Raw genomic sequence first — 25,116 nt, forward strand, 5'->3', positions numbered from 1 at the left:
TTGAAGCTGGAACCAGTTGGTGAAGCATAAAAGCAAAACGGCTGCTGGCTTCAGGACTTGACTCTTGTCAGGGGGTTGGATTGATCCACAAAACTACCCAGAATGTTTTACTGATGCATGCCAACCTAATAACAAAACAATGTCCTCTGTGGATCAGGTTTTACCCTATTTGGTTTGATGAGATTTTCCATTAGCAGCATGTATGTATTCTTTCTGATAAATTTAAGGGAAAAATGACCTTCAACAGAATTGTAGAAAAGTAACAATTTCATAAGGTCTTTCTTTACCATGTCAGGGACTTATTTCCCAGGGCCCAATGTTCCACTCCATGCTGTTCCCCTTGCCACACACAAAATAACAATTTGTGAAGTTAATGTTTTATTTTGTTGCATAAAATACTCAAAAACATGTATACCTTGCAAGTTTTCTCCTAAGAAACATTAGGCTATGACATTTAATAATTCCATGACTCAAACTATTAGATCATTTCCTCATTTGTAGGCCTATTTTCATTGCCAACATATACGCTGTATCTGCTGTGCATATGACAAATAAAACCTTGAAACCTTGAAACCTGAAACCATTTGTAGGCCTATTTTATTTTTTAAGTAACTCCGTATGCTGGGAAACAGAAAACCCCTTTGTTTTGGTTCCAAAAATAGCCCATACCATTTTAAACAAATACAGATTCAGGAAACAGTTTTGATTATGTACTAGTAATTCAGGGAACATGGGAATGATCTTAAATCTGTTAAAGAGTTTTAAAACTATACCTTGAACAGGGTTGGAAATTAAAAAGAAGCTTTATATACTCAATGAGGACTGAAATAACCTTTATTATCAGTACATCACATACACTCAAACCGATAGAAATACAAAAGTCTTATCCCTTCTTTACAGTGAAGTACAGTACAATCTGCTACAGTAATACACACACTCATTCCCTAACACATGAAATGATATATACCATTACCAAATGGCCAATGCTGGTTTATAATTCCTCACAAATGGCTCGTCATTAATGACCCAAAGTGACTTCATGCCGATCCAATGATGATGCGTTTCCTGTGCACTATACTGAGCCTGGGACTCGCAGATTGACTCAAAGATCGAGCCACATGTTTTTTTCCAAGTGTCCAATTCAAGGACAGATGCATATTTTGTCCAGGTCTTCTCCATCTTGGCAAACATCACGTTCATCCCCACGATGCAGTGACAGTCATACCCAAACAAATATGGTTTGATATCAAAATCAACCTCCTTGGCGAAGGTACAAACACCCCCCGTGTATATCCATATATCGTCTTTCATATTTTTGCATGTATTACATCCTCGTGTCCCCTGATTATCACAAGTGGAATGATCAGAGCGGGCTGGAGACAGAAAGGCAGAAAAGAAGGCTACTAATATGACGTACATGAGGGAACAGAGAACATGAACACTCTTCAGTCATGACAACACTGAGAGGTGATCGTACATGATAGACATCCGACTATAAACAAGCATTGACTTTTACAACAGCTCACATACACAATCTTTTTCAGAACACACTGTAGACGAATAAAAAAAAGGCAGCTTTACCAACGTATGATCGAGCAAAACTAAACTCAAAGTGTAACAACTGCAGATTGGTGACTCCTATTTCCTGTCCTGAAAACTTACAAAAAGGCAGCTCGAGATGTATCCTTTAAAATTCCCAAAATGTTTTCCCCGAGTGAAAAAAAAACAAACTCCAGGATGCTTACTACCAGCCCTAAATGCATATTATGTCTGTGCATGCAAGTAAGAATGAATGTAGGACTCCTACCACACTAACATAATGACACATTGATCCACTGGCCCTGAAATGCTCCCTTGCTTCAGTAAAACAAATGGTAAGTCCTAAAAAGATGCATTAAAAATGTTGATTAAAAAAAAGAAGAAGTCTCAGTGAGAAGAGCAGACATTAGGAACGAAGGCTGTGTCTGTGCACCCTAAGGGGCGTTCAGTCGACTTTCTTGCTGCGCAGTCGGAGTGTGTCCAGTAGGCTTCGGCACATGGAGCCGGTGTGCTGCGAGAGGAGTGTCAGCACCTTCCCGTGAACGAGGGTCAGCAGGGTCTGGTGGCCAGTGGCCCAAACCCGGTACCAAGGGCCGTAGAAGGGGTCGGACACAGCTGGGCACAGCATGTTGTTCAGGTTGACCTCGGTCGCCTGGGAGACAGAGAGACACAGGTTCATGAGATTATGCGAACAGCGATCAGAAGAGGAAGTACTACCATGGCTGGGTTTAATTTAGACTCCTTTTTTTAGAAAAAAGATTTGCCATTTAAACCAACAGTAAAAGTACTCATTTTGCAGATTGGCCCAGAAAAATGTAAATACTCAAATAAGTATAATACTTAACTAAATGTACTTATTTACTTTACACCACTGCTCGATAACAATCAGTTATTTTAGTCAATAATAAATGTAAAATATGAGAATAATGACATAACAATATATTTTAGGAATATAAATTAAATAAGACACAAAAATAAGAATGCTGTTATGCAAGTTAACTTTTACTGAAAACCAGATATAAATATTTAATATTAAAAGTATATAAACAAAAATCACACATTAATAAATACATAGAAATAAGTTATGTTAAGACTGCCACAACCTACAGAAAGCTAAATATAAATATTGAATGTACAAGTTATAAAAAGGTATGCTATAGTGCATTTTCACAACGTACTAAACCTATTGACTTAAATTATATTCAACTTTTTCAAGGCAGTCATTAAGTCAAAATGGTCAAGAGTGCACCGCAAAAGAAGAGAGAGGCAGGAGTATGCTGGAAAACACGAGACAATGTGGCCCGATCTTTTGGGAAAGACACATAAAAGCTAAATAAAGCCTGTGGACTTTGGGGGGTTATCATTACGCAAGCTTATCCTCTTGCAGGAATAGTATTACAATATATAAAACCCAATCAGAAAGGTTAACAAAGTCTCATGAAGAGCAGAGCTTCAGAAGTTTATGCCCATATGAAGTGTGCATGAAGGGAAAGGAAGGATCAAAAGCCTTTAAAAACAGGATCTTCACTCTGATTGGCTGACAGGGGGAAAGCACCAAGCTGCTCTCAATGCTTAATTAGGAGCACACCGGTGATGTGAATAACCTGCAATCAACTCAGAGCGCGGAGACATTTCGTTAAAGGAACTGGAAAAAGAAAAGGTTTTTTGTGAAGTTTATCTGAGGGTTTTTTCTGCCACGATACTTCCGTGTACTTTTCTGCAGCCAGGCAGACACGACGTGGCCCATGTCCCACCCTCCTCTATTAACCTTGGTTTTGAACTCAAGTGGATTCACACTTCTAATTTGTGTTCAACCCAACGTGTCTCACTCACGCTGCTGCCTCTTATTCCAAATGTACAGCGGGCGGGCAAAGTAATCGCAAGTGTCAAAGAATGGGATATATAACCCACTGCGAAAATGAAACTGAGTTCTAGAAAAAAATCATTAGAATGTAGGAGCAAAACTGACAGGGAGGCCCTTAAACAGTCCCTGGTAAAGCACTCTCACATTGTATAGCTGGAACAAAAATCAACAAGTAATAATAAAAATGAATTATCCATTAATTCAGAACAAAAACCCAAGGTAGGGCATTAAAGAAAACTCAAGACCTTTTTAGTCTAGCTTTTAAGTCAACTGTATTTATTTATGCTTCCATCCATTAAAGTCTCTTGTGTTTCATGGTATACTGTATGCTGGTATACTAAAAAACCCTTTTTTATATAAATATAAGGTGTTTCTTCACTGTGATGTTTAATCAGTTCCTGTTTTGTTCTATGTATTGATCGCTGTTATTATCAAGTCATTTAAGATCATTTGGTGCTTTGTGTGCAGATGGGGGAAGGGGTTTTTGTATAGTGTGAAGCATACTGTGTAACATTTGATTTGTAATTTTATAATAGTTGTGAAATTGTCTTGTAATTGCTTTTCTTACTGTGAATTGTAATGTCAAATTAAATATGCTTATTCTGGTTCCGAGGACTCTGACACTTCCTGTTAAATGAAGGATCAGCCTAAATGCAAGCTTGTGAGTATACGATATACAATCTTCAAAATTAAATTGCACTTCAAGTGCATCCCTTTTAATTCAGCATCAAAACTGGCTGAAGCTCTAACAGGAGTATACATTCCAGGATGTGATTTAAGTAGTAAATAAACATTAAATTGAATGAAATAAGTCTGCCCCTTTGCCACCGATGACCGATCCAGCAACTGGAGTCAGTATCAGCCCCGAATCCAGAGCAAGAGCCTGACGGCGTTTAAATTAGGCAGTAAAAAACATTAATTTTTTTAATTAAACATGTTTGTGCTGTCAGTGCTTTAACAGTGACTGTTTAAGGGCATGTATATATTATTTAAGGAGGAGTACTTATCTAGTAAACAACAGGAGAGGTGTATATGTATTTGGCAGTTATGTTATTTTGTATTCTTGTCTTGTTTCTATTTCATTTATCATTCAATCACAGTTTTCCTTTGCTTCTTTAACTGTATTTCTACATGCGTTGTCGAGCTCCTGCAGCCTATCAGTCCCCATGTAGGGTGAGTTAGGTCATTAGGGCGGGGCATTGGGATTGGAGCGTTCACTCGTGTACTCTGCATGGTGACGTGTAGCGTTGTAGCCAGCAGAGGGCTCCATCTTACCAGGCCGAGGACTTGCAGGAAGAGGAAGTGGTAGAGGAACAGGAGGCCGGTGGAAAGCAGAGCCCACCACATGTCCCCCAGAGGCTCAGGCTTGTACACACCTGCAGAAAAAAGAAACCGCAGTTATGTAGGTTAAAGACAGCGAGTGCACAGAACGTGGCAGCTCTGGCCCGGCTGACCTCCCCCACGTCAGTCTTGTCAACAAATGGAACACCTTGCAACCACGGTAACAGGATGCGGTGTCAAACTGGCTTTTCCTGTTTCCTCACTGCTGCTAGAGAACTACCAGGGGAAGACATTAAACGTGCACCGATTATGTCAGTTTGAACAGGAACAAAGAGCGCTTCCTTTTGTGAGGCTCCAGGGTAACGCTGCTAATGAACAATGAGGCGCTTCATGCAGAGGTTGGATGACTGTGATGCGCCTTAGTTAAATTAAGACACAAAATCTTTTTTTTTAGAGCTCTAAACCAAACTCTAGTTGAGTACTCGCAGGAATGTTCCCTGTATACCTACGTGTTTGTAGCTGGTCTTGCCTACAGGTTAGGTTTCAACCCCAACACATTCACACATGGGAGCTGCACAACACAACCTCAGTTTCGCAGCATGACCCTAAGGGCACCTTGACAGCAGATTTTGCGGGGGAATGCTGTAAATGCATCTAGATGTGCAAAATCAGGAGGTGTTTGTTTGGAGTAAACAGATAATTACGTTGCTCAGGCGAGCCGTAAAAGACACAGCAGGTGCGCTGACTCAAACACCTTCAACATAAATGGAATGCGTCCAAAGATAAAAAAGGTCATGGTAGCCTGCGGTGGTACATGACAGGTATTTCACTTTGAGTGTCACTGAGAGGAGAGATTTTTAAAAAGGTCAACACTCACCTCCTTTCCTGAACAGGTAGAGAGGCACCAGGTACAGCATGGAGTGCTGGATGTAGTAGATCTCCTTCTCGAACGGCAGCTGAGGAGAGAATAAATCATTCTAAACAACCCACATGTAACAGAACATCAGGGGAATGATACTGTATATAGTTTTAAAGAGGCTTTTCCCCCTTTCCTGTAGTGTTATATAGGTATGTGTGGCATGTATGTAAATGGTCTGTAAAGGCTAAAATCCTTTGAAGAGAGTTTTTTTTCTGAATGTTTCATGCTGAATGACGTATTTCTAAAAATGGTGTCAACGCATCTAGTTTTAAAAAAGTCACCAATTATGCAAAATCCACTTTTTCATGTCTTTTAAACATAAATTAGTGTCCCCTTTGTGTTAGGATATTCAGAAAGAAATTCAGGAAAGATTCTCTAATTGTTTGTCCTGATCTATTTATATAAAAACCTGTGTGAAAATTCAGATTTTGGGCCTCTTTGTGATGTCACAATGTTTTTTTGGGTTGTGCAACCATTAGCCAATAACCAACCCAGGTAAGTCTCGCCCTCCTTATCACCTGAATCTCCTTCTAGAGCACGATTGTGTTTTTCATAACAGATATCTTGAGGAGGGGGTGGGTGGGGGAATACAATTCATTTGTATTTAAAGCTAACAACACATAATTAACTCTGTTGGAACAGGGCTGAAACGGTTTATGGCACGCTATTAAAAAAATGATCTGTTTGGTATTTCAGCCAAACACGTCAGAGACATGTTTTGTATACATCTGAGACCTATAATATATTGTTGAAAAAGATAGGGCACGTTTAAGAGCTGTCCTCACTCAGAAAGATAACAATAACTCTAAATGCAAGTGTCAACATTATCCGTAGAATCAACCTTAGGGTCACCTTCTATGGCTAGCCTTCTCAATTAAGATTTATTGAGTTGATTAATCATTTAGATCGGTTTTTAAAAAAATGCTATTCACTTAAACGTAGGGGCACATCTTTGGTAAACGCAAGACTTAAAAGATATCTTGTGGAGAATCTATTTTTCTTTTTTGATTTACCGTAACCCTCAAATGTACTGTACTTATAGCGCTTATCCAGTCTTTACGACCCCGCAAAGCGCTGTACATACGAGTCATTCACCCTTTCATACAGAGCAGTGCACTTGCTCTAGGAACTAACACTCACACACATTCACACACCGTTGAACTCCGGGAGCAACTCAGGGATGTGTAACCTTCTTGTTAAAAGACGACCACACTCCCCCTCACACTCACACTCCCCCTCACACTCACAGTCCCCCTGTGGCTGTGACAAAAATTGTTCAAATGTCTTTTCGAGAGTGAATTGATGAATGATAGAAACCGCACAGGAGGCTGGAGCGGTCTTTTAAAATATTTTCCATTATCAATAAAGTGTATTTTTTTTATTTCTCATACCCTTATACGTATTCCCTGCTGAACCTGCGGCAGTAACTACCCACTGCATGGCTCAGACACAGCTGCAGAGTGCGGTGTGTGTTTAAAGTTATCATTACAGTTATCATTCTTGGTGTGGACGGACATTAAGTCAGTGTGGGACTTCCTGCACTCCGTCTGCGCCGTGCTCTAATGCACTGACCTCAGAGCAGCATTAATAACCGGCGCTGGCTGCAGTATGAACTGTGCTCCGCTCGCCTGAGCTGCCGGCTCTGCATGAGTGCGTTGCTTCAGCCTGGGGTTTGCCGAGTCATTTTTATCCATTATTCCACAGCTAGTGAGAGGAGTTATTAGGGAGCGTGGCATCAGAGAGCTAAAGCTAACCTAAGATCAGCACCTCAGACTCTGGGAGAATGAATATGAAAACCACTTTAGCAATAAATATACCTTTTTGGTTCGAAAAGACTCCGCTGCACGACTTGGGATAGTTAATATAAAATGGTATAAATGTATAACTCAATGTTCTTACAGGAAGATCAGGTCTTGAGTACATTTAGTTAAAACTGTAAAAATCATGTTCCTTCCTCACACTGCGGTAGAGACGATTTTAGAAGAGCAAGATGACCTATTACATTCTGTTCTATTGATGCAAAAAAAGAAGAGGCCTTGCCATTACACACTGCAGGCACACTTCCTTGTTTAAAACAAGTTCTTTATCTAACAGGGAAATAAAGTTGTGACACAAAGCCTTCTTTGGTAAGAGTTGCTCTGTAGTAAGAACATTTGATCTTCACATGGATCATGTTGGACAAAGCTCAAACCTGATTCAATTTAGGCAGATAACTTTAGAGCGCATTATCTGCTGCATATGGTGCTCATCTGCAGTTGTCAGTGAGAGCCTTTCAAGCGGATTTCCTTCAGTAAAAATAGATTCCCATCATCAATTAAGCTTTACCCCTTGAGACCATATTTTCTTTTCCAAATGTATTTCCTTTGGAGGAGCAAGCTACATTTACTTTAAGATCATACAAATGTCAAATGTTTGAGAAGAAGGGAGATAATTAGTCATCCTAAACATGTCAAGGCGAAGGGATTTAACTTGTCCTCCTGCTGAGCTGTCGTAAAAAAATATGGATTATGAAGACACCTCCACTCCAGAGACAGAAAAATTGAGCATTAAAGATGTTTTTAACGGACATTTTCCAGTCCTAGCTTCTTACCAGTCGAGTGTTGACTACAGGGAACATTAACGCCAGTAGTGCACCGTTCAGCATGTGGACCTGCAGCCTGTCAACACACAAGGAAAACATGAGTAAGCAAATTATAATAATATTCAAATTCACAAACATCTGATAAAACTCGCATCCTCCAGGAACTTTGGAACACCCATTTCTACATTGCACGCACCATCACATTATTAACATACGAGTTTGAGTTAGTGCAGATATTAGCTCAGAGGGCCAGGTGGACGACAGTGAGGTTATGTTCGGAGTTGCTGTAAGCCAATCGGAGCGCTCCCTGATGCTGTAAGCAGCAGCTGTCTCTCCTCCTTTAGCAGGGTGCATTCCTAGTGGGAGTGTTGAATGTGACATGTCAGGTCACAGACGGCTCAGGCAATTAGAAGCAAGCGTATGTTTAAGATTCCTGACGTTTTAAACAACCGTAGAGAAGCGACACAACGTTTCTGTCATTGATGTGGTTACTCTGGCTATGCATTCATTATTTGCCTGAAACAGAGGATTATATTCACAAGTTTTGTCGATAAAATGTCAGAAAATAGTGACAAAATGTCCAAGGAGATGAAATCGGCATTTTCTGCATGAAAAATGACCAATAAAATGTCAATATAGTTGCTGGTTGCGTCTCTATTGATGGACTAATCATGGAGTCAACTAATCACTGCAGCTCCAGCATAAATGTAGATTTAGAGTCTTTAGTAGGGGCTCATTCTTTTTTCCCATCTCACTCGCTATTCAGCACACACACAGCCTGTCTGAGTGTTGGTGGTGGGGGGATTGTGTGTGTGTAATGCTTGTTCAGTTAACTTCTACACATTTCTTTTTTCACCCAAAGTTATTGTTAGAGCCGCTGTATCCAAAAGCCCAGGAGCTTATGTGTCAAAGTGCGAGCCCACGTCTAACTCCTGGGTTTGCTCTTTCTGTCAAATGAGCCGAAATGGATGTTGTGACAGCCGAGGTCAGTGTGAGAACTGCAGAGCTGTAGGAGTGTCAGTGAGACTGGGTCCAGCCGTCACTCCGGACCTTTTAGGTAAAAACCTGTCTACCTTACTCGAAAACACCTACTTTTATTAGACCTTTGCCAAGTGTGTGGTTTCCACATTTATGAAGGAGAGCCAATGGGAGCCAGAGCCTTTTGCTATCAAGCGCCTCTTTAGTGGAATCAGCTTCCAGTTTATGTTCGGTCGGCAGACACCCCAACTGTTTTGTGCGCTTAAGACCTTCCTTTCTGATAAAGCCTACAGTTAGGGCTGATTATAAACCCTGTCGAATAGTCATTGACAACAGCCAGTGGCACTTTCTTCTTGATGCGGACTGACTGTCGGGGGACACCTTATTTCTTTATTGCTTCTCTCTGTGCCTGTGTACTCTCAAGTTCCAAATAACCCAGCTTCCCCAACATTTATCTTTGGTGTCCGTCTACGCTGGGATCCTGAGTAGGGGGTGTGGCTGTCACTGTGGTCCTACCTGATGCTCACCTTACTCCTCCTTTGATGGCTGCCACAGGAGTGCTGACATCCACCTGGATTCATTGTCTTATTATTGAGACGTGCATTTTCCAGCATTTTGGACTAAATGTATTATCTCTTTAATTTACAACACGACATCTATTGCACGTCTGTCCGTCCTGGGTGATCCTCTGTTGCTCTCCTGAAGGTTTCTTCCATTTCCCCCCGTTAACTGTGGGGTTTCTTAGGATGTATTTCCTTGTCCGATGTGAGGGTCCAAGGACAGGCAGAGGGTGTTGTATTCATTTTCTGTACAAACTGTAAGTCCACTAAGACAAATGCAAAATGTGTGATATTGGGCTGTATAAATACACTTTGATTCATTGATTGAAGGAGCTTCAGTATGTCAAGTGTATATATGATTTGGGAAATAGGCGTTTACCTTGATATATTAATCACTACGCTATGATTATGACCTTTATAATACACTAAGGAAGGGAAAACCCCAAAAGCAAAATAGGGGCTTGTCCTTGAAGTTTTGAGTCAGAAGATAAATCTTTTTGTCCCTCAGGTCAGCAGTTTATTCATTTACAGCGACTCAGTTTTATATATTGCAGAGATTCAGTATTAAGGCGCTATGAAACAGCTCCTTTCACTGGGTCCTGGTGTTTTGTTCCTGGCCCGATAGAATAAGGCCGATTAGTCAGCCGCTTCTCTGTTGAAATGTGAGTTTGTGTGGTTGCATTTTAAACAGATACACCGGTTGCTTTTGCTCCCCATTGTATTTCTCACAAAAGCAGCTGCTTAAGGAGTTTTCTCAGTAGTTTTTAAACTGCACTTGCTGTTGCTTGGATACCACGCCCAAACCAACAAGTGCTGAAAATCTTTATGAGTCAACAGGATTACAACTTAAAGCATTTCAAACACGTTGCTATGTTTTAAAGCCATCAGCTGTGGTATTCTTAACACAAATGTTAAAGAAATCCTAAAATTATTTCTCAAGGGAAATACACTTAATATATCTGGCAAGCCGAAACAGTTGTATATAAAGTAGTCTTCTAGGAGAAAGAACATTTTGGCCTGAAGGATCAATATCATTTAAAAAGTGATGTATTTCAGTACATAGTTTTCCAAAAGATGAAAGAAGTTTGTGAGGATTCTCAAACTCACTATTTAATTATCTACTTTATAGTCATTTTAGGTAGCCACTGTTGCCTTGAGGAAACCTCTCACTGCAGCGGCTCACTACAGGACTCCCATAGGGCTGAGGAAACAGAAAGTGACCCTGCTCGTATTTATGCCCGAGTAAATCCAACTTCCCACTGGCAAAAACACTAGAATGTCTCCTGAATAATTAACTGCCCAGACAGGAGCAGTTGTTGAGGCGTGAAGACTTTCCATTACAATAAAACTCCACAAGTAATCACGATCAATATGGAAATTACTTTTCATATGACAATAAATATCAGGGTTTAATTTGGGTTCGGTCTGCCCAAACATTTTTTATTACATTCACCGCAGGTACCTCCTAACATAGAGTCCCTTTTATGATGTATACACACAATATATCCTTTAATTTTACTGAATGTAACACCAAAAGTAGTCAGGGGGGGAGATACTCACCTAAATACAACCATTGCAGTTTTACATGGCGGGCAGGCCAGCAGGAAGATCTGTTGAAGAAAGAACAGAGAGATGACAAAGTGCATTATCACACATCTTTAGTGCCTCTAGAGCAATATGAAGAAAACTAAACAAATTGCTTTAACGTATTTTTTATTATTATACAAGAGCGGAGGCCACTGGTAAGTGCTTCTCACTTCAAATGAGAAAACAAAATGCTGAGTTCAGATGGGACCCAGGAGGTTGGTCTAACAAATACTTTAGATTTGAAAGCATTAGAATGGCTGACAGGTACTGGCATAAATGTATTTTATTGCCTGATTTCAACAGGCCTGTCGATAGAAACAATCCACAACCCATTGCACATGGAACAGGGAGAAGGAGAATAATCCATTTCTGTTGCAGAAAGGCCATGGGCGGGAATAAATCCAGGACTCTTTCATTGACCACTATGCTCTCGTCAGGCTTCCTTAAGTTTATGATAATGACTGTTAGAAATTAAAACCTTGATCGTACGAGTTAGCATCCGAATAAAAGGGATTTACCAAAAACACTAACAACCGTATGTTCATAGTTCTGAGCTAGGCAGTAGAAATTGAAACATTTTTTTTTTTAAAAAGGGGCCCAATTATGCCTTTTGGGGTTTTCCCTTTCCCGTTTTGTGTTTTTTAAAGATTTGTGTGCATGTAATTGGTCCGCAAAGGCTAAAATTTCCTAGTTTAGGGAGTTTCTCCGACACTCCCACCCCCCGCCTGAAACACCTCAATTGGACCCCTTTGTTTACTTCTGTAACATTGCTACGTAACACTTACGCTTCAATTGGCTAGCGCTCCAACACATTGTACGTGAAATGCTATGAGGTGGGACATCTCTAAGGAGTTGACCAATCACAACAAAGACGGCCAGTTAACCAATCAGAGCGGAGTGGGCTCTCGTTCCAGACAGAGGGGGAAAAAGAGGTGCTGCAGCACAGGCAGGATGAGGAAAATAAAAGCATGGAAACATGTCACAGTAGAGGCACAAAATACAAATACGAACCTGAAAATGAGCATAATAGGACCCCTTTAACATGCAATTGAAACATGTTGGCTTTCTAATTGAATGTCATTACAGGATGGGTTGTAATTTATCATCCCAGTTCTGCATCTATGCTCAGCAACTGTGCTGTTTAAGGATAGTGCAAACATGGATTGGTTCAAAACACCAACTGACACAAGCAAGGGTTGGTCTGCCTGGAGGCCAGAGGCTGTAAACAGAATTACAAGAAAGCAATTTACTTCTGTACAACTCTCCTCTGGCCAGGGGATATGTCTTAGTGATGGATCTGCAGCACACCCATCAAGTCTGATTAACCTGCACAGTGAACAGAGGGGAAGTTTGTTCTGCAGACACCATCGGAACCAACAAAAGCTTTTTAGCGCAGGGTGGGAACACATAAAAAACTGTTCCTGTTTTTATTCCCTTTTTTATCTTGTACAAATGTACATTTAGAGTAATATATATTTTCTTTTCATGTTTCTTTAGGGGAATGAAACAATACATGTAAATTGCTTTTTTCTTTTATTAAAACAAACTGTTTGATGATTAATGTGTGCATTCTGGGGCCTTGCAAATTCCTGTGAAGTATTATTAAAGTAAACCACTATTGTTAACTGTATTTGTGTGTGTGTCTTTATCTGGTCAAACCAATTACACACCTCTTTCTCATATGGAACCCCCATGTGTTTAATAATGAATGAATAAAACAATATATATATAAATACCTTTTTGCTAAATGTTATTTCATCATCCTTCTTGTGTTGAAACCATAGACTGTATGGTTGAAACCTGCCTTTCAGACTGTGACAAAATGGGAGAATACGCTCTGTTTAAATGATGTACACAACAGAACATGAAAAGGTTTAAGATGTGCAGTCAGTAGGGGGTCACAATGGTGTGTGACTCTTTTAAAGTAGGAAACAGGAGGGGAACTAACGTTGGCAAATAACCAGGGGGGTGCCTGCAGAAAGAGAGAGGGAGTATTTTTTAAAGCTTTATAAGCTTTTTGAGTTTTATAAGCTGGGAACAGTATGCTGAGAAGCTAGGAAGAGACGCTGATGATGGACCTGTCAATCTAGCACTGCAGAACGGGCAACAGTGGGGGTCCCCGGTAGAGCTTTATTAAGTTATCTTTTTATTTCAGCGTTAACATACCCATATAAAAGCCTAGATTTCATACAAATGTGGCTGTGGTGACATTTCTATCATTGAATTGGTTTTCCAGATTGGCACTATTTAAGATGGTGGTGTTGTCACAGCCAATCACATTCTCCCTGCCTCAAGCTTTAGAGCTCACCATCTGCTACAACATTTAGCTAGAACAGCTGCAATGTGTAAATCACAGAAGCATTTTATCTTCACTGAGATGTCAGATAAACAAGCTTGAGGTCCTGAGGTAGCTCACTGGGCAGGTAATGTGCCGCTTTGTTAAATTCTTTGCGGTTTAAAATATGTACAATACTCATGTTATGATAACTATTTCGCTTAAAAAAGGTTTTCCACTTACAAAGTAAAAAACAAAAAGGGTCTGGTAGCTCATATACTCTTAAAATTCTAGATGTGTCCTTGCGGATTCTGCCATGCACCAAAATAAACGACTCGAGAAGTGTAAGTTTACTTTTTGTTTTGGAAGATTACTCTTGAGAAATGGATATTTGGCTATTTTTTTTCTTTCAAATAACTGTTTCAAACCTTTGTACTCACAGCTACAGTGCAATTAATCTACAATGGAATAAAGTCGATAGTTACTTGGTATCTAACTATAAATATATTATATAAAACTAAAATACTGATTGGGAACAATTGCACAGCAAAAGGACTTAGCACTGTATCAATGGAGAGCCTAACACTGTACACAGTCTTCTGCAGCTCCAATAAACCATTCAGGCCAGATTATATCCACATGCATGATCACATTTATGACAGTCCAAGCAGCCTATGCGCTGCTGTTGCAAAGTTAAAGACTTTGAAATGACTTCCGATGGTTGTTTCTAGCCCATTAATTTTACAACCAAAATATTGTTTTATCTGGAGGTGCAGCAGAATAACACATTACACTAAATGGACTTCAAAATAACAAATCCCAGCCTCCAAAAAGCTATAAGACAGACAATGAAAATGCCAAGTTAAATGTGACTTGGTTTGATATGATGGATTATGTAGAGTGTAAGTTTAATAGAGCAAATATAACTAAATTCTTATTGTATGAAGCGATGTAGCGCAACAGAGTAATATTTAAGTTAAAGCACAAGTGTGACTCTTTAATGATTTTTTTAAAAGCTATGAAGGAAAACCACTGAAATATAAAAAGATCAATAGCGTACAGATTGACAGAAGTCATTACAGAGAAGCCGAACTTCCTTTTACCAGGGTAGTCATTAAGTGGTACAGTATAGTGCTTTGAGAGCGATCTGAATGGCTGCGTAAACAATCTGTTCTCCTAGGTTATAGCTGCAGCTGATACATGAGGCCATATTCAAAAGATAATGCTGATACTGTACTCCATTATATTGATAGTGGATGTTGTTGCACACAGCTTGTTAACGGCAAGGTACTTCAAATAATAGGCACCATTTCAACCTATAAAGCAAAGGCAAAACACCGAGTCTAGATGGTCATTGCTGCAGTGTGCAGTATTTAAACCTTGTATTAAACCCATTCAAAGCTGAAGAAATGCCAACTGCCTGTTTTACAAGAGGGTTGACATATTGTTTCCTGGAGTCTACTGAATGTCTGTCATGTTTTTATTGGCTCAGTTTGTTCCTGGCAAGATGTAAAAGGGAAGAAAGTTCACCTGATAAAAGTGTTCGTGTCTGGCAAGAGTATCCTGTTTTAAAAAGGATCCTCCAATCTGACTGTAGAATCCTGTAGGAGGCGGTGAGTTATTTAAATAACTCGTTCCATCATGTTCTGTGCTGTATGTTTGACAGCAAACTAATTATTGCCCTTAAAAAAAACAGTTGCAAACGGCAGAACATGCAGCGCAAAATAAATCAAGGTTTAACATTTGTTGCATCATTGATATTGTTATATTGCCAGTGAGAAGTGAAACAAGAAGACGGTGAATGAGCATTCACTTGTGTCAGCAAAGGAAAAGGTTGTAAAGATAAGATGCAAAGTCAGTTGTTTTGCTTTGAGGTGGAAAGTTCAACTAACTTGTCTACATAGCAAATTAAATGAATGAATGAGCGAATGGATTCTACTGACAAACCAGATTACCTTGAAGCAAAACGTTTTGTCTTTTACCTTATACCACCTTCCGTTTATTGTGCTTTAAAAAGGTGGTCTTTGCATCCTCTGTAAGCATCAAATGGGCCTTATTTCCAACGGAATAGCTTGTGGGCAACATTTCAATATTGTGATATTACACTAGATATCGTCTCAGATTTCTGATAAAAAACAAGTGTTTGTCCTGCTTAGAAAGCTTGCATTACAGTAAAGAGACAAAGGTTTCACAGCTTACCACATGGTTCTAGTATTTTGGGTTTTTGCCTTTGCCCACTCTTTATCCACATAACTAATGGCTGAATATTAGGGCTGCAAGATTAATCGAATCGAAATCGCGATATCAGCTTGTCTGACCATTATGTACGCCCCAGATTTTCCGTTAGCCAGTAATTACCGGACTATGACCGGTAATATTATGCTGAAGACCGGCAAATCAAAATCTCTCCGGTCAAGATGTCCAGTAATAATAATTTACCCTTAGCGCAAGATCTTTTCCTGTCTGTGCATCAGAAATCTGCAGATCAATTCTAAATATCTTGATATTATGTAAGAAAATAACACTATGCCCCAGCCACAGTAAATGGACTCGCATGGATGATAGTAGAATTGAGCAGTCGGTAATCATTTCTGACATCTGTCAGTTTGGCAGAGAGCCTGCTCTTGTTCCATGTGGATGAAAACCTAACAGACATCATGGCTGTCAGATATGAGGCTCGAACTCATCACTCAGCGGACAGTGAACTCTTCACCTCTCGCCCACCTTGTGCCGAGTGATGCTCTATCGCCTGGTGTTTTTGATGTTTGTGATCTCATGTGCTACTTGACACAGCCACTCTATGCATGACAAAGCATTTTTTTTTCACCAACTACTAGTTTCATGACAACTAGATTTAGATGGAGCAGCGATTTCGCTTTAAAAATGAGTCTTTTTTTTATAAGTAAAGGGGGAATCTATGACAAGATTCACAAGGTGTATTGTCATAGCATTTACACATCTACAATTTAATTATGTAATGTACACATATACACTAAATAGACAAAAGTATTGGGGCACTGACACGTAACACCCAAATTCTTAGGCATTAATCCGGGGATTTTAACAGAGCCAACATGAAGAAAGTCCTGCCGAAATACTATCAGCACGTCAGCTGCCCCACGCGCGGTGGAAATACACTGGACCATGTTTACACTCCTTTCCGGCATGGATATAAAGCCCTCCCCCGCCCCCCCTTCGGCAAGTCAGACCACATATCTCTTTTGTCTTTATAATGTATAACAATCTACGGAGTAGGCATGAGTTATCAGTATTCTGTGAATATTTAGTAATAATATTGACATTATTCAGAACAATTTAGCAAAAAGGCGGCTTTAATGACCCTGCAGCACAGCAACACAGTTAAGTGGCTATGTTCTCAACACACCAGTGAAGTGGATGCCAGTGCTGATTACTCAAGGACTGTGAAAACTTTAGCAACACTTGACTTTGAACACGTTGCCAAGCAGGCATCGTGGGAACTTTACAAGTGGAAACATTTTCCAGCCTGTAAAATGTGCTCATGATTCTGTACTTGAACTTCCAGATGCACTGTTTTTAATGCATGGTTGCTGGGTTAGCAAGCTAAAAACGGGGTGGCAGGAAAAAGAGACAATCCTTAGGAGAGATCTTCATCTTGATTTAGTTAGTCTGAAGCAATAACCACACCCATTTACTGTAAATCCACCAAATGTTATGGTGAACTGCTGGGGTTTTAACAGATTATAAAATCAGTCAATACAAGCACACTGAATACAGTCTCACAAAGTATCATCCTGGGAACAGTCACCATTACTAAGCTGTCAAATCTTTGACAAACATAAACTGTCCTCCCAGCCCTCTGGTTGAGAAATCGTCTGCAGGACAGCTGCAACATTCTGCCCACAAACAATAATACAGCAAGAATGGAGAGCACACTTCAGGTTGCACCTTTGTTTCTGATTACAGAGTCAATCTCCAGGCAGCTCCCGGACCTATGCCCCCGAACAGATAAACTCCTGGAGGCAATCCCTTCAGAGCTGTCTCGTTTGATAAAAAAAAAAGCTTATCCTGTTCTAAAAGTAAAATAGAAATGTTTCAAGAAAACTAACTTTCAGCTCTTCCTTTTTCAAAACACTGCTTCTTTTCTGCAGATTTCCCCTTATGATGACACTCAACCGGTGGCAGAAAATGACTTATAAGTACTACTTACACATAAACACATAAAAACACAATAAAAACGTATTTACTATTCTCACTTTTAGCAACATTGAACTTCTACTCCATTACATCTCAGATGGAAATATGAATAACAATACTGCACTTCATTTATATGACAGCTTTAGTTACTTGACAGATTAGCATGTCACCTCTTTTATATCCAATGAAAACCATGTATTTTTGGATGTGGATATTTGTGATAAACTGGAAGATTAATTTTTCCTTTATGCTTTAGAAAATTGTCCTACTTCTTAAGTTCAGGCTCAATAGAGTGGTGCAGGAATGAGTCCTAAAACCCGGAAGTGAGTAAGCATGTTACCACTTCCGATTCCCTCGTCTCAGAGTCATTGGGATATCTCCATAGGATTTTGGAAAATAGCTCGAAATAACGTCTGTGGTTGACACAAATTTAAGAGACGGATCAGGTTTTGTTCTACGACATTAAACACATCAGCAGGGCAACACTGGTTATTTTAGAAGAGTTTACGTGTCTGAAAAACGATGGTTGTTAACAAGTGGCTGAATAGGACTACAGAAGTTGTCGAGGACGTTGTACGTCATTACGCCGAACACGTAAACACTCCCGTTAAATTTGTTTGCCCCTGTTCTGCTTGAAAGCCATTACCTGCGCTCTTGCAAACTTTTAAAACAAACGCTTCAACTTGTACAATTTTGAATCTGCATCGCGCGAAAGTCAGTTGAAACGATCTTAAGTTGGCGTGACGTTGACGTCCTGCGACCCTGCTGTACTCGTCTGTAGTTTGTTTATAGCACAACGTTAGCATTTTGCTTCAGGCAATTAGATTTATGATTTGAAAATTATAAAAGTAGACATCTGGAGATTATCCGGCTGAACAAAACAAAACAAAAAAGGAGTTCAAATTAGCACAATGTTAAACATCTACAGCAGTAAACTGTAATACACAAAGTTATCCAAAGACTGCTGTAAATTGTCAGGGAACATTGTATTGGAGTAATTCCAGTGCGGTGCTGAAAAACAGGACCTAAATATTCCCCCCACCACTGCACCCAACTGTCAAAAATAATCCGGCTGAACACAACGTGAATTCATCAAACAGGTTCGTTTTCCACAGATGTTATTTTTTACAATATTCCAAAATCCTATGGAGAAATCGCATTGCTGTTTTGTCCAGGGAACCCAAGCGCAGTTTAGCTACTTCTGGGTCGCCCTACAAAAATCCGTCATCCCTGCACCACTCTATAGGGGATTGGATCAACACAAAACTGACTAACAGGGCAGTTTTTCAAGTTTTCCAGACTTTATAGAGATACCTTTTTTTTTACCTCACAGGACAGTGATGCTGCAGATTGTAGATAAAACTACCAAACAGCAAAAAAATGGAGTTCAAATTAGGACAACGGTAAACATCTACAGCAGTAAACTGTAATACACAAAGTTATCCAGCAGTCTTTTTGATCCAGAAAGATGATACGTAAAAGGCTCAGGTAACATTTTATTGGAGTAATTCCAGTGCGGTGCTGAAAACAGGACCTAAATATTCCGCCCACCACTGCACCCAACTGTCAAAAATCATGAGGAATGCATGCTGTGGATTATTTTAACCTTGCTCCCCATTCATGAAGGGACATATCACCCCCCCCCCCCCCCCCCCATCAGTCACTTCTTCACCACAGAAAGTTATTCATTACTCTCTGCAATCTATCAAATACTACTGTCCTGTAATCTGAAATAAACAGGGGACATCACTTTAACTTGTTCTCCATAACTCATGTATGACAAATACATAATAACACAGTGTGGCAGTGATCCGTTGCCATGACCCCCTGGAGTGCAATCATGTACTGTGAAGGTCGGAGCAGAAGGAACAACATGCAGGTGCTGCATACACTCGGGAGAAGAGGGAACAGAGAACCTTTGTGCCATTTACGACCTCTGGTACAAACTCAACCAAATGCAAAACAACAACTTAACTAACTTCCTGTTGAATTTTACATTCGGCTCAGACTACAGTGCTCCTCAGTAGCCTCAGAGCTGTTCATAATATCGCCTCTTACAGTCATAAACAATTATTCCTGTTTCAATCAGATGACGCACAGCTCTGGTTGCATACCTTAAGGGCTGAAAACAAGTCTTATTTCGAGGCAGCGATTTCAGTTTGGACTACTTCCGCTTACCAACTGTGATTATTATGACAAAGGAAGCAAAAAGTACATAGGTAACACTGATTGTAAAAATACCAACCACAGTGATTCACCATATAAATGGGTGAGGTGAGGCATAGCTGAAGAACATGGTGGCAAATTCATCATAACCAGTTGAGAACACCAGCCAAGTTCACTCAAACACTGTACTTAAGTTCTATTTTCAGGTATTTATATTTTACATGTCCACTTTTTACTTTAACCTCTCTACAATTAAGAGGGATGAATTTAAACTTTTTACTTTCTCATTTGACTTGAACTCTTTAAAACAAGCTACTTACATTTAAAAAATCCATTATACAATATATAAAAATGAAAATAACTTATTATTAATTATAGGTTAAGAAACACTTTTATTGAAAACTCCTCTTTTACCAGCTACAACATAAAACTTACATTAATGCACCAATCATTTAAAATTGAACATATTTTTGTTGTGAAATGGGACGTCTACATTTAAATGCTCATACTTATCTACTTTAGCATAGGTTCATTTTTGAAAGCAGGACTTTTACATGTAAAAAGAGTCATTCTGAACCGGGTTGGCCACTTTAACTGAAGCGAACAAAATCTGAGAACTTTTTCATCTTTGCAAACCCAGTCGGTTAGGAGGAAAGGATGATGAATACAAATACGTGTTAATAAACATTTAATTGATGTTGCTTTGGAGTGCACACGGGCGTATCCTTACCTGAACCATGGTCATGACATGGCAGGGGTTCAGCAGATAGATCACAGTCTTGGTCGCGAATTTGAACCCAACCTCCACTCCAAAAGTCATGCAAAGAGCGACCAGCAACAAGTTCTTGCCTAGACTGTCCTCCTTCGACTTTGCGCAGTCTTTTCCCACCACTCGGTGCTCTTTGGAGAGGTTTATTTTCTTTAGCGCAACGATAACTTCTATGAAGGAGATGAGGACGATGACCAGACTTTCGCTGATGCGCTGTTGGGGTGCGATGAAGGCTGCACACTCGGGGCCCCCGTTGCCCTCAAACTTCGGGTCCACCCCGCCATAGATCCAGTCCAACAGGCTGTATATGTTATATCTGGACATATTCCTCTTCTCGTAGTGAAAAAGATACGAACAAGATGGAATAAAAGACGTCACACTGACTTCTTGGCGAAACATGAACTGCAAGATTTCCCTTTCGTGTCTTGTCTCGTGGTTGAGGGGTAGACATGTATCCACCGCCTCGGTGTGTTAGAGCTAGCTAAAACACCCGACTACCTCATCCACACACAGATGAGGAACTTTGGCTAGCAGCAGGAGGAGGCGGCTTTGGTAACACCCGTCCCTGCTGCTGGTACCGGGTAGTGGCAAGGCTGGCAATTTTCCACGTCCCTCACACAATTGCTATCCAACCCAGGTAATTAATTTGGCTTGGGCATGGTATGCAACAAGCTAGCATGCCGGCTACGTGCTGTTAGTCATATCAAGCTAGACCTCAGTTTGCAGGAGGTTGAGTTAGCAACAGCACTAACACCGGATAGCTTAGCTTTAGCAACCAAGCTTACCCTGCTGAAATGAAGCATGGTGTTTGTTATGCCCCGAGTTTAGCCTCTCAGGCTGCGGACCACAACTCTCATTGTTCACAGCATAGGTGCTAAATTCAGGAGCCCTCGTTTAGTGTGAAATGAATAATAGTTTGATGATGAACCGGGCCAATTACTACGTACATTAACTAGAGAGGCCAGTTTCGCGACCTAGCTGATTGGTGTAACTTATAATCGCAATGATATATCATTTGCACTCGATACAGTAAATATACTGACTGTACAAGTAAGATATACGTCGTAAACACCACTGCTGGTATTTACAACTTCTATCGAATGTGGAAATTCACCTAAATGATGGTAGATTTATCTTTTTCAAACTTCGCTCTCTCAGCTAACAGACAGTGTACTCTACCTGTAGGGCAAATCTGGGGGCAACTACTCAAAGCTCTGTAACCAAGGAGGAAACCCAACACATGTGATGCTTGTGATGGTGCGTTCATGAACAATCTGGAAACAAAAGCTTGTTGCATCTGAGAAATAAAGTACCGGTCAATGCAGACATGGTGATGTTTCTGTTTTAAATAACTATTTCACAGATAGCGGCTGCTTTGCCAACGGAGAATTAATTTGATTTCACCACACGTCGGGTGTATGAAAATCTTATAAACAATTATTTTGTTAATGGATTTCCTTCTCTACTGGGAAACAGTAATTAATACTATGCTATGCAGAAAAACAGATCATTTCCCTTTCGGGATTCTTGAGACTGATTATCAGCACGAGGAGTTCTTTTGAAAGATTTTAATCATGTATATTATTTGATTCAACTAACGTGAGCCAAGTTACACAAAGTGGATTGCAATACACAGCCACTACACATAGGGTACAATTATATATTTGTATTTATTCAATTCCTGCTTTTAAAACACCTATCACAGTATTTCAGCAATGATATGATTGTAGACTACTAACACATATTCTTTACTTTACTCTGTGTCTCCATACATAATATTGAAGCATAATGGATACATTTTCTGATTCTGGTTGACTATCAATATTACAAGTGCCAACTTTTCTTAATAAGTGGTGAACGATACACTGCACATTTTACTAATAATGATTAGCCCAGACTCTTCGTATGACAAGAACAATCCATACCTACTGGTAAATAATGACAAGGCGTCACTTCAGATAAGGAGGCACTTTAAAGAGCAGCTGGTAATTAAAGGACTGTGGAACACCTTCATTCCTGTTAGAGGAAAACAGCAGGGCTCCATTGACCAATGCTCCGTAGTTTCATCTTTTCAACTGTCCTCACAAATGCACCACACCAAAAAGATACCTGAAAGTTATCACATCACATGGATACTCCTAATAGGGAGGAATAGGAAGGTTGCATGACTTGGATTAGGATGGAACCTAAATGTTTCCCTTTGTAATCACCTCATTAAGTTTGAGGAACAGCAAAGTCTGATTGAATTGAACTACAGAAAACAGAATTTGTCAATTTAAGAGTCCGAAGAGAAATAATTTGTTAGCCAGTTTCCTTCATGCTCATTTGGCATTGTGTTGCCATCATAGCAGGAGGCGTTGACGTATTCTCCACACTAATTGGTTTGGGATATGCTTCAATGTGGCAAATACTTTTCTCCAACAAGCCAGGGGAAATGGAGTGGAATGGATGTGGTTGGAGGGAATGAACTGACATGGAGAGAAGAGGAGAATAGGAAAAAGCTTTGGGATGCATCTAATGTCTCCCACGGTGCTCTCTTTGGTTGGCTAATGCTGTTTTTTTCAAACAACCACACGCTGACATAATTCCATTAGTGCAAGTGTGTGTGTGGCATTCAGAGTGTTTGAAAGCAGGTCCAGCAAATGACTTTGTGTTGAGGTGTTGTAATTGTCGCGAAAAATGCTTTACTATGCAGAGTCTGGGAATACATGGCATCCTGGTTTGGTGGGAAAGGGGTTGAAACGGAGCCTGGGTGTGTAATGTGATTCTAGTCTTAAATATAATTGCATGAATAAGATGTGTTTTATTCCAAAAGATTATTCCTTAATGACATAAATTACTGATGAATGCACAAAAAGGACTCAAAAGGAGGGAAAGTGGTGAGTTAAATATTAATATATAGATGAATAAATAAAATGCATGAAATAAAAAGAAAGTATCTAGTAGACACTAATAGAAAAACAGTTCTAGTGTGGAACAAAAAACAAATATTATATACAAATATAATATTTCCCTTTTGAGGTTCATGCGATTAATATTAACCGTAGTTTCTATTTCTGACAGTGTTTTACCGTAAATCTATTATCCAAGCCTTAATCTGACCAATCAAAATGGACTAGACTTCCAGTCCTCTCGAGACTCATATTTACAGAAAAGCGTTTTTAAAGATATCAAATTAAGACAATTAACTACTAAAGAGGGTGATTCAGGCCTCCATTCAGGAGTTAAAGGGACCTGCTATCATTTCATAAGGAAACTGTCTCATCACCAAACTCTTTCCCATGACCTTCTGCCCAGAAAAATAAAATGGACCCCATTTAAAAAAAAGGGTAATATGGTCTGTTCTCTCAGTCCCATAAGGGAAAATACTGAGTCGGTTTATAATCCAATGAGTGCTATAAAGTCCTGCCTTCAGGCTGTGGAGAGGAGCAGGAAGGAAGGAAGGCTAAAGATCAACCGGCTTCCAAGCTCTTGATCCTGAGGGATGAGGAGAGAGATGGTCTCCTGGCTCGAGATACTGAACTCAGACAGGAAAAACCGTCAGACAGAAGAAACTCGGGGAATTCGAGAGCCTTTAGGTCTGGTGTAAAAAGTCTAATTAGTTGAAGGATTGAGAAAGAACAGCTGGACTGGGAGGAAATAAATACTCTGTTAGACAACATACCTGCGTGCTAGTTCAATATAAACTTGTTTTCTCAGTAAGGAATGCATCATTTGAATATTATGTAAACCAGGCATACTTGTTAGGATCTGTTTGAATATGCTAGAATGCAAATCATGTAATTTAAAGCCTTATGTGAGAAATGCTTCCTTTTATTGAACACATCATACACCCAACATTCCCCTTCTTCTTGTTCCCTTGTCAATTTCAAGCTTTATGTGTCATTTTCCGACATGTTTTATAATTATCTATAATAAAGATGGATTGTCCTTGAAAACTCTTATACTTTCACGTTGGTTTTTAAGCTCCAAGCCGACCCGAAAGCATTAGGATTCAAGGCTGCTTTGACTCTCCACACTGCAGAGTTGATGAGCCAAGTGTTGCCACAACTGAATCAACCCCTTGTTCAAATATAAAATGGATTATGTCAGTGGCAAAAACACACAAAGACAGATGAACAAAATTCTGTATCACACTTGTCAGCGCTGTCTGTAATATCTGCACTTGCTGTTCTGCACACAGGATTATAGGGATGAAACCAAACAACAAACAAACATCATTACAAAGTGCATTTTCATTTTGAATTTCATTGGTACTGAATGTAAGACAGTTTTTAACCACTTTCAAAAAAGGACAAGCTTTTTCCCAGTGTAGGCAGTGTCACCAGGGGGCGATATTACCATTTTCCCTCCCTTTGTGGATTTCAGCATTTTCCATTGTAGACTTTTTGGATGATATTTGAAAAAGCACTTTATAAATA

At 39.8% G+C, this 25,116-nt stretch overlaps 1 protein-coding gene across 1 annotated transcript; it reads right to left on the reverse strand.

Annotated features, from left to right (window-relative positions):
* Nucleotides 1-816: 816 nt before the first annotated feature.
* On the reverse strand, nucleotides 817-21,495 carry LOC134872163 (transmembrane protein 164). Its single transcript, XM_063895330.1, has 6 exons — nucleotides 20,657-21,495; nucleotides 11,283-11,332; nucleotides 8,194-8,260; nucleotides 5,562-5,640; nucleotides 4,679-4,779; nucleotides 817-2,191 (listed from the first exon to the last, which is right to left on the reverse strand). The coding sequence occupies exons 1-6, from the start codon at nucleotides 21,092-21,094 to the stop codon at nucleotides 1,985-1,987; spliced, it is 942 nt and encodes a 313-aa protein (XP_063751400.1). The 5' UTR covers nucleotides 21,095-21,495; the 3' UTR covers nucleotides 817-1,984.
* Nucleotides 21,496-25,116: the final 3,621 nt, after the last annotated feature.

This window comes from Eleginops maclovinus, chromosome 11 (assembly GCF_036324505.1).
Source record: "Eleginops maclovinus isolate JMC-PN-2008 ecotype Puerto Natales chromosome 11, JC_Emac_rtc_rv5, whole genome shotgun sequence".
NCBI lineage: Eukaryota > Metazoa > Chordata > Actinopteri > Perciformes > Eleginopidae > Eleginops > Eleginops maclovinus.

Bases quoted from the DNA above. Each gene is read 5' to 3' on its own strand.
- LOC134872163 (XM_063895330.1), bottom strand. From the start codon at position 21,094: ATGTTTCGCCAAGAAGTCAGTGTGACGTCTTTTATTCCATCTTGTTCG. The intron at 8,261-11,282 runs GTGAGTATCTCC...GTGTGTTGACAG, and splicing joins ACTGCAATGGTTGTATTTAG to GCTGCAGGTCCACATGCTGA. The intron at 2,192-4,678 runs GTAAGATGGAGC...TCTGTCTCCCAG, and splicing joins TCCTGCAAGTCCTCGGCCTG to GCGACCGAGGTCAACCTGAA.